This window comes from Crocuta crocuta, unplaced genomic scaffold (genome assembly GCF_008692635.1).
Source record: "Crocuta crocuta isolate KB4526 unplaced genomic scaffold, BGI_CrCroc_1.0 scaffold61, whole genome shotgun sequence".
Lineage (NCBI taxonomy): Eukaryota > Metazoa > Chordata > Mammalia > Carnivora > Hyaenidae > Crocuta > Crocuta crocuta.
The window spans coordinates 10,632,587-10,642,041 of record NW_027528369.1 but is presented as its reverse complement, the minus strand read 5'-3'; the positions used below and the strand labels follow the sequence as shown (position 1 = coordinate 10,642,041).

Genomic DNA, 9,455 nt, shown 5'->3' with positions numbered 1-9,455 from the left:
TCCCTCCTCTGCAGGCCCAGGGCCTGGTGGGCTGCTTGCTGGGTGGGCCTGGAGGGCTCTGGAGGGCCGTGTGTGGGTCTGTAAGGGTTAAGCATGCCCTGGCGGTGCGGGTGAGGGGCCTGGCGCTGGGAGTCCTTCCTGCTGGGCAGGGCTCCCCCACCCCCAGCCTATTGTTCTGGCTCAGGAAAAGGCATGTTTCCCCCATGAGGTCACAGCCAGCCTGGGAGGTGGGGGCCGCCTGGGCAGAGCGGGCCTGTCCCCTCCAGATAGTTCCTCCTCTGCGTTAGCCTGGGCCTGGCCGAAACCCCCTCTACCCTTCCCCGAGTCTTAGCTGGCCTTCAGGGCCAAAAGAAATGCCACCTCCTCCAGGCAGCCTGCTCTGATGTCTTGGGCCTTCTCTGCATGCACAGGCACAGTGAGGCCACATTCACGGCACTTAGCCTGGCAGCCTGGACGGGGAGGCCACGTTCATGGTGTTTAGCCCGGCAGCCTCGATGGCTGCACGGAGTGACCCTAAAGGCCCGGAGGTGGAGCCAGGAGTCTGGAGCTAAGTCCTGGCCACACCAGCAGGAGGCCTGTCCTCTCTGAGGCCCCCTGCGCCCTCCCCTGGACACAGGGCACCGTGAGCGACAGCTGCGCTGGCCTCTCGCCCCGTCCCCAGTCCCTGCTCACGGGGGAGGGTGGCCGGCCCAGAACAGGCCCCGAGCCCGCCTGCCACCCACCCGCTGGCGGCAGCGGGGCCGGCTTTCCCCACTCACGTCCCCTGGGCCGGCGTGCCCGCCTGCCTGGTGCCCGCTTCCCGGCCCGGCTGGGAAGAGTGAGGGACGGCAGCTGGGCTGGCACGCTCCGGGGGGCGGGGGGCCGAGACCTCCGGGCGCCTGGGAGCGGGGGCCTGTCCCCTCGTCAGTGCGGCTGGGACGCGGCCTCCCTCGCATCCCCGCGGCCGCGGAGCCCAGACTGCCTTCTGCCGGGCAGAGCGAGCGGGCTGGATTCGCGGGCCGTGGTGGGTCCCTCGCGGAGCCGGGTCCCTTGGCGGCGCCCCACCGGCCGTGCCTCTGACTCTCCATCTCTGATTTCCTGCTTCGGGCAGATAAGCTTCTCAGAGATTCTTTCCCTTCTGCTCAGCCTGGGCGTGGGGACAGGACGGGGCCCTTCCCGCGCTGGGCCGGCCCTTCCCTCGGGTTCCGGGTTCCGACATCCTTTGCTGGACTCAGGACACGTTTGTTTTCTTATTTTGGTAAAAGACACAGAACATAGGGAAGCCTCGCTGGCTCAGTTGGTAGAACATGCAGCTTTTTCTTTTTTTTTTAATTTTTTAAATCTTTATTTTTGAGAGAGAGAGCAAGACAGTGTGAGTGGGGGAGGGGCAGAGAGGGAGACACAGAATCCGAAGCAGGTCCAGGCTCCGAGCTGCCAGCACAGAGCCGGTCCCAGCATGGGACCTGAACTTATCCCCGCGTGTGACTCTTGATCTCGGGGTTGTAACTGCGAGCCCCACGCTGGAGGCAGAGACAACTTAAAAATATAAAGAAAGACACAGAAGGGGCGCCTGGGGGCTCAGTCGGTTAAGCGTCCGGCTTCAGCTCAGGTCATGATCTCACGGTTCGTGGGTTCGAGCCCCACGTCGGGCTCTGTGCTGACAGCTCGGGGCCTGGAGCTGCTTCAGATTCTCTGTCTCCTTCTCTCTCTGCCCGTCCCTCATTCGCACTTTCTTTCTGTCTCAAAAATAAAGATTTAAAAAAAATTTTTAAAGAAAGGCCACAGGGCACCAAATCGACCGTCTTCACACGCGTAAGCGTGCCGTGCCTTCTCCGCACTGTGCAGCCGCTCCCACCACCCGTCCATGGAACTTTCCATCTTCCTGAACTGAAGCTCCGCGTCCAGGAAGCAGCACCATGACCGTCGCCATCCCGGCCCCCGAGACCTGCTCCCCCAGACCCACTGCCGGGCGCCTGGGCCAGAGCAGCAGGGGCCCCGAGAGGCGACGGCGGGTGCCGGGTGAGGGGCCGAGGGCGGGCACGGTGGGGTGGACACAGCCTGGCTGGTACAGGGGTGCCACCCTCTCTGGGGACAGGCCGGGGCGGTCGCTGTGACTCGGGGAGAGACGACGTGGGGGCTGGGGCACAAAGAGGAACTTCAGAAGCGTTTGCCGTAAATGCATTTTCCTCCGGCCCCTTGGGTCGGATCAGATGGATTTTGTTTTAAATGAAAATGCGCGTTTGCTGTACATGTTGTATTTCTGGTCGAGCCGGTGCCCGCCAGCGTGCGATGGGAGGGGGAGGCGCCCTGCCTTCAGGGTGGGGGGTGACCTGGAGCGGCCCCCTGGGGCTCCCGGGCCTCCGCGTGGCTGGGCTGATCGGAGGGGCGTCGCCAGCGGTCGGTGGGACCGGACTGCAGCCCCAGCTCTGCACCCGGCCCTCCGTTCAGTGTGACACGCGGACGACCCTTCAGGCAGGACGGGTGAACCCCGCTGCACAGACGTGGGAACAGAGGCCTGGAGCAAGCTGCCCACGGCCGCGCAGTCGGGGGTCCGCTCCTCCCCCCACCCCAGCCTCTCTTCTTGCCCAAGGTCCTGGCCTGGGGGAGGGCCCCGAGCCCCGAGGCGAGGCTCAGGCAGAGGCATGCCCAGCGCCTGCTGGTGACTGTGGGCCTGGGGTGGGGCTCCGTGGCCTGTGCTCTGTGGGAGCCCCTCCTCCGTCCCTGCGGAGCAGGAGGGACTCCGGCCAAGGCCTGTCTGAACAGCAGGGGCGGGAGGTCGGAGCCCAGAGGAGCCCCAGGAGGAGGGGTCCCCGTCCCCACCTGGTGATGCCAGCTCGAGGCTGTGGAAGGTGCAGACCTGGCCACGCCCCCAGGGCCCCTGCCCTACTCCCCGCTCAGGTGGGGACAGTGGCCTCCTCCTGGAGCCACTGTTATTCTAGCCCCTCCTCCCCCCCAGCAGACGCCCGGCCCCACACTTGTTTTCTGCACACCCCACCGGGCCCTGCGCCGCTCCCTGCCCCGGAGGCGGCCTGCGTAGCCGACTGGGCGAGTCCGGGTCAGCTTGTCTGGGCTCTGGCTGTCACCCGGATGTCCGCGTCATCGTGGGTGCAGAGAGTAGGTCCTGGGGTGGCTTGTAGACTCGGCTTCTCGGTGGAAAGCAGAGCGGGGTCCACGTGCTCCGTGAGGCCAGGTTGTCCGGGGGGGCGGGTCCGCGGTGGGCACCAGTGCCCGCAGGGGTCCCCGCCGGCCTCCCGGGCCGCTTGCTACTGGAGGTGATGGAGGCGCGGGCGGCAGAGACAGCTCGCCCCGGGGCCCCTCCAGCCCCGCCCTTCCAGCCGGCCTCGGGCACCCCGGGAAAGGCTCCCTGGCAATGACACCCACATCAGGACATGTCCCCCGTCATCCCCTCACAAGCCTTGATTCCTTGGCGCCCCGACCCCCCGGCCACACTCGGTCAAGGTGGCGTCCAGATGCGCCAGGCGGGGCGTGTGTGGTCGAGAGAAAAGGCGGGGACGGGCCGCGGGCACACGGTGGCTCTCGGGCGGGGACAGGAGCCAGGCCGCCGGCTGTGTCTGCCCCACGAGTCCGTTCAGAGAAGGTGGAGCCGAGAGCCGTGGGGTGGCCGCGTGTCCCCGCGAGCTGTGAGTGAAGGCTCGGAGAGGTGATCGCGGAAGTCAGTTGTGCCGTGTGTTACCTGAAACTAGAATTTTACAAAGGAAGGAAGGTCAGCCACCTGGTCACTGTCCGTGGGGGGAGGACGCCACACGGTGGCGTGTGCCTGACACACAGGCACACAGGACACATACAGACAAGGGAATCACAGCACGGGATGTAGGTAAAAAGGACTGGTTGTAGAAGGACACAGTGTGACGGTGCGCGTGCTGAGTGACGGGTACGTGTGTTGTCTGGGGACACGTGTGACGGTGCGCGTGCTGAGTGACGGGTACGTGTGTTGTCTGGGGACACGTGTGACGGTGCGCGTGCTGAGTGACGGGTACGTGTGTTGTCTGGGGACACAGGGACAGATGACTGTGTGTTGCCTGGACGCCGTGTGACCGTGTGAATCCTGAGTGACGGGTGACGTGTCGCACGGTGGGTGAGGTTGCTCACACGGGGAAGGAGGCAGCCAGCCGCGCAGGGATGACAAGCAGGTGACACCGGGGCTTTTGCTTTGCGGGGGCTTTAGAGCGATGCTCAACGGTGATGTCCCGTGGGCTGGGGGGCGGTGCTGGGGGCTGGATGTCGGGGGAGCCTGCGTGGGTGGTATTCAGGGGGTGACGTCTGGGATGGTATTTGAGGGGCAACGTCTGGGGATGATTTTGGGGGACAGTGTTNGGGTGTGGTCCGGGGCACGGGGCCGGACCCCGTGGGCCGGGCTGACCGCCCTCCCCTCCCCTCCCCTGCAGCCTGCCTGTCCCGTTTCAACGCGCTCTCTCTGACCTACCTGCTGTTCCTGCTGCTGCTGCCCTGGTTTCCGGGCCCTTCTCCGCACGGCACCCCAGGTAAGGGCTCGTGGGGCGGCTCCCGGCCAACGGGATCTCGGAGCTCCTTGTCCACAGACCAGCTGGGCCTCGGGCCCGGGCGCTGCGTGCTCCACAGAAGCCCCGGGCGGCCGGGGTACAGGAAGGGTGGCCCCAAGTTAGATTTCTTCATTGTTGACCCTCGGCCAAGTGCAGGATCTTTTCTGTCACTGCGTGCTCCGGGGATGCTGAAGGTCGTGGGCATCAGTGGACNCCACCAGCCCCTTGTGTCCGGCCCCCCCGGCCCCACCCCCTGAAGTGAGGCTCCTTCCATTTGCGTGAGCTCAGTGGGGTTCAGTCTGTCACCGGCTGGAGGGCCCAGCTTTGCAGGGAGGGCCGTGCTTGGCGACCTGCCCCAGGCTGCTCTCCCTTCCCCGGGGCGGGAAGGCCCCCTTGGGGCTGGAGGGGAACCGGGGTCCCCGCGAGGAGCAGGCTGTCAGCACCACGAGCGCCGGCTCCTGGCAGAGATGGAGTCCCAGCTGGGCCAGGCCCAGGTCGGGCCGTGACAGCTGAGACCCGGGAAGGGGACAGGCCACAGGCTCCACCTGCCGAGGCGCTGGACGTGGCTGCTGGCTGGTCCGGGCCCCGGAGCCCCTCGCGGCCGCCGCACACGGCCTCGTCCGCTCCGGCGGGGCCGGGACACCAGCACGGGCCTCGTGGGCCAGCGTCCGTGCCTGTGTCCTTCTGGAGGCTCCCAGGGGGATCCGCTGCCTCATCTTTCCAGCTTCTAGAGGCATCCGCAGCCCCTCCCCCCATCACCCAAGCCAGCGACGGCCAGGCGAGTGTCACCTCGTCACTTGGACTCTGGTCCACTGTTAGGACCCTGTGGTGACCCGGCCTTCCCTGGGGACCCGAGGTCAGCGCCTGCTCTCCGGTCAGCTGCTTGGAGCCTCGAGTCCCCTTCGCCACATAAACGTGGTCACAGGATCCGGGGGTTGGGGTGTGGACATCGAGGGAGGGGGCGGGTGTCGTTCTGCCCCCACAGTGGTGGCTGGCCACCCCTCCCTGGCCTGTGACACTGGCTCTAAGCCCCATCAGGCTCCCTCCTTGCTGGGACGCTGGTCCTGAGTGTGGGTTGAACTTTGGGAGCAGAGGGCGAAGAAGGCTTCTGGCCCAGCTCAGGCCCTGGGGTCTGTACCTCCCTCAGGGCCTCCCCCGCCCGGCACCCTCCTCCTCCACCCGCGATCTGTCCATCTGCCAGCCCCACCGTCCAGGGAGCCAGTGCCTCTGTTCGCAGCCTCCCCCGCCCAGCCCCCCACGGCCAGTGGGCGGAGCGGGCGGAGCAGGAGGGATCTGCTGGGGGCCGGAGGTGGGGGGGCTCTTCGAGGACTTTCCTGCCCGACCTCTGTCTGTCCATCTGTCCACCCCCAGAGGCCCTTCAGGAACAGGGAGGCTGCTGGGTTTTTCCGAGTGGGAGAGAGGAAAACAGGCGCAGCCTGGCCTCGGGGTGGGCCGGCGTGGAGGCTGGGCAGCTGGTGGAAGGTCTGATGCTGCCTGAGCCCTGAGGGGGCTGATCCCTGGCCCCGTCCCCCGGCCCCGTGCCGGCTCGGAGCCCACAGGGGTCAGGCCCGGGCGGCGGGTGGGGGTGCTTCACGGTTGGGGACCTCACACCCGTCCCTGCCTCAGGACGAAGCCCACCCGAGGGGCTGGTGCTGCCGGCACTGCCGCTGCTCTCCCTGGGGGTGACTGCGGGCGCCCCCTCCCCAGCTTCTCAGCGTAGTTCCTGGGACACCCCAGGAGCTGCTCCAAGGGTCCCCATCCCACCCCCTGTGCCCCTGAGGGCTGGGCTCCCATCGGGGGTGGGGGGGGTCTGCAAAGAGCTGGCGCCCCGCCTGGCTGGCAGGAAGAGGGTGTGTGAACGAGGCTGGTGGGTGGGTGGGTGAAGGTGGGGGGCGGCGGGCCACGAGGTGCCCTGCCGTGTGTGTAGACGGAGGTCAGGGCGGTTTTGGGGGGCCTCAAACCCCAGATTCCTGCTATTCTCTGTACAAACCCCCTCTGGGAGCCCGTCCCGCCGCCTCTGCTCCTGGGGTCCACGGCCCGGCGGCCTCACTTCCTGTTTCCCTGGAGAGTCTGAGCCCCCTGATCTTTCGGGGGGGGGTGTCTGGGCTCCCTCCCCTGCGGTGGACGCGGTTGGGGGTGCCTCCTGTGTATGCCGGCCTCGAGTGGCAGGGCCAGTGGCACTCAGGTCCTGGGACAGTGAGCTGGCAGCAGCCTGTGGGCCCTGCTGCGGCCAGTGTGCCCCTCGGCACCCCTCCCCTGCCTGTTCCCAGCTCTCAGGGCCAAACCTCACAATCGTCAGGGGTTCCCAGCCCTCGCCCCTCCCGGGCAGATGAAGGAGCCCCTCGCCCGCCTGACCCCCCAGCTCCATGCCTGGCCTCCCTGCCCCTCCCGCGTCCTGCTCAGCCAGCCCCCACCTGGCAGGGAGCTCCAGCCACGTGGCCAGCGCTCTGGCCCCTTTGGCTTGGTGGTGGCTTGTGGTCTAGGACACGGTGTGCCCACCCGAGAAGCGAACTAGGTACGAGGAGGGGTGGATGGTGGGGAGGCAGTGACATCTGACACTTGGCCAGTCTAAGAGGGGCCGGATAGGAAGACGGGGGCGGGGGGGGCGCCCTCCTGCTAAGGGGTCTTGAGCCTGGCGCTTCCCTCCCTGATCCCCGGGCTCTTGTGCGTGTGAGGAGCCCAGCAGCCTGGCACTTGAGGCTGCAGCTCTGGTAGTGCCCGAGGTCCCGTAATACGTGAGGTCTGGTAGTGCCGGGGCCCGGTTGTGCCCGAGGCCAGCCTGGGTGTCCACGGGGCTGCCAGGTCCTCCCCCACTGCCCCCTAGCGGGATGTGCTAGGTGTGGAGGGGAGGGGCTGCACAGGTGAGCAGGGCGGGGGAGTTGGCTGGGAGGGCAGCCCCAGGGCCCCTCTAGACTCCTGGCAGGGGAGGGGTGCAGCGGCGCCCCCCCCCCCCGCAGGCTCCCGCACAGGTAGCCCAGCCCCTCCTCCTGATGGGAGGCCTGTGGCCTCTCCGTGCCCTTGGCCCAGTGCTCCGAGCAGAGCTGGCCCGGCCGGGGCTGACGGCCAGACGTTCCGTTCATTTTCCACTTCTCCTTCCCAGTGCTCCGCAGCCCCACCCTGCCCTCCCTGTCACTCACCCCTGCCCTACCGAGGGCTGGAGGCGGGGAGGGACCTAGAAAGGAGTGTCAGCCAAGCCGCCCGAGTCCCGCATGGCTGCCCCTGGGGGCTCCTTGTCCTCTCTGAGCCTCGGCAAAGTCAGGGGGGGCTGTGGGTTGACAAGGACCGGCCACGGCCTCCCTGGCGGGTGCTCGCACGGCACCCTAGGGGTCTCACCTGCTGGGCCACCCCTGGGGGAGGGGACACAACTGAGCAGGGGCCCCGAGCTCGCCAGCCTTGGGCAGGAGAAAGTGACGCCTCTGTCCCCGAGCCAGGAGTCAGCTGGCCGCACGGGGAGGAGCTGGGGCTCCTGCTGGAGAGGCCAGAGCAGGAAGCCGGCCACGGCCCGCGTCCTGAGACAGGACCTGAGCTCGGCGAGTGGCCCTGGGTCTCCGTTCCCCGCACGGAGTGCGAGCTGTGCCCGCTCAGAGCAGAGTGACCCCAGGGCTCCGTGAGTCCTCCCCGGGTGCAGGGCCCGGCCCTGGTGTGGCCGCCACGTCCCGCCAGGGGCAGGACACGTGGAGTGCTTCTCTGGGGCTGTCTCCGCCTGAGCTTGGCGTCTCCTGGTTGGGCTCCCAGACTCTGGTGGGACGTGGGTCCCCCAGGATGGGTGAAAGAAGGAAGGCCCTGTGCTAGCCTGGCCCCTGCCCCCTCTGCCCGCAGGCCACACTGGTCGCCTCCTCCGAGCCCTGCTGCTTTTCAGCCTCCTCTTCCTGGCAGCCCACCTGGCCTTCCAGATATGCCTGCACACCATGCCCCGCCTGGACTGGTTCCTGGAGCCAAGCTGTGAGTCTCCACGGGCCTGGGAAGGGGGTGCCCGGGGCAGCAGGCCCGGGAGAGCTAGCTGGAGGCCAGGGGAGAGGGAGGGGGTGCCGCGGCCCCGGGAAAGGCCGGCCGCCCTGCCTCAGCCAGGCTTTGCCTAATATGGGCCGGTCCCTGAGCTCCTGTCCACAATTTCTGTGCAGCCCACGTGGGCCGGGTTAAGAGCCAGTAGCAGTTGGCCTGGGACTGGGCCGAGTGAGGCAGGGTGCTCATTCAGACCCCGAAATCTGGCACTCGGGGCAGCCCTGGCCTTCTAGGCCCTTCCCTCCGTCAGCGTCTTCCTCTGGCACCTGGAGACATGGCCACTGCCCGCCCCGCTGCCCATCCTGCAGGTGGGGTTCCCAGCTGACACCCACCCACCCAGCTCCAGAAGGGAGTGGCCTCGGCGCTCCGGACTCCAGACACGTGAACTGTGGGTGCCCGGCGCCCACAGCTAGTGTTGCCGCCACGGCTCCCCTGCCCTGGCCGGGCTCCCGATTTCAGCCTGTGGGGATCGTGTCCGTACCCCAGTGTAGCAGGCGGGGCGTGGAGCGGAGCTAAGCGCCTGCTGGGCGCACGGGTCCTGCCTTCGCAGACAGGCCTCCCACACGGACCCCAAGGTGCGGTGGCCTCGGCTGGTGGTTTTGAGCGCCCGGCCTGCGCTCCTGGCTGCAGATCCCCATTCGCCCCCCTGGCTTGGCCTGGCTGGGCCTCAGTTTCCCTACTAGTAGAGGCAGCATTGTGTGGGCAGCCCAGAGACCGGGCGATTCCTGGCAGGGCTGCGGGGCTGCGGGGCTGCGGGGCTGCACTGCTGACCCCGCCCCCCATGCCTCTCTCCGCAGGCAGCCCCTGGCAGATCCTCTCCCAGCACATAGGGGTGACAAGGTGAGCCCTCCCCCTGCCTTCCTTTCCCAGGCCCGAGGCTGGGGCCTCCGGCACCTGGGGTCCCCACTTCCCTTCTTGCCCGCCCCCCCCGCCCCCGGCACCCGCCCCCCCCCA

The 9,455-nt window shown here is 67.9% G+C and overlaps 1 protein-coding gene across 1 annotated transcript in view; it reads left to right on the top strand.

Moving 5' to 3' along the window:
• Window positions 1-1,895: 1,895 nt before the first annotated feature.
• PIEZO1 (piezo type mechanosensitive ion channel component 1 (Er blood group)) overlaps window positions 1,896-9,455 on the top strand; it is a 27,430-nt gene continuing 19,870 nt past the window's right edge. The window contains 4 exon segments of the mRNA XM_077754189.1: window positions 1,896-1,998; window positions 4,386-4,481; window positions 8,319-8,441; window positions 9,299-9,341. Of these exon segments, the coding sequence (XP_077610315.1) occupies window positions 1,896-1,998; window positions 4,386-4,481; window positions 8,319-8,441; window positions 9,299-9,341 (365 nt within the window).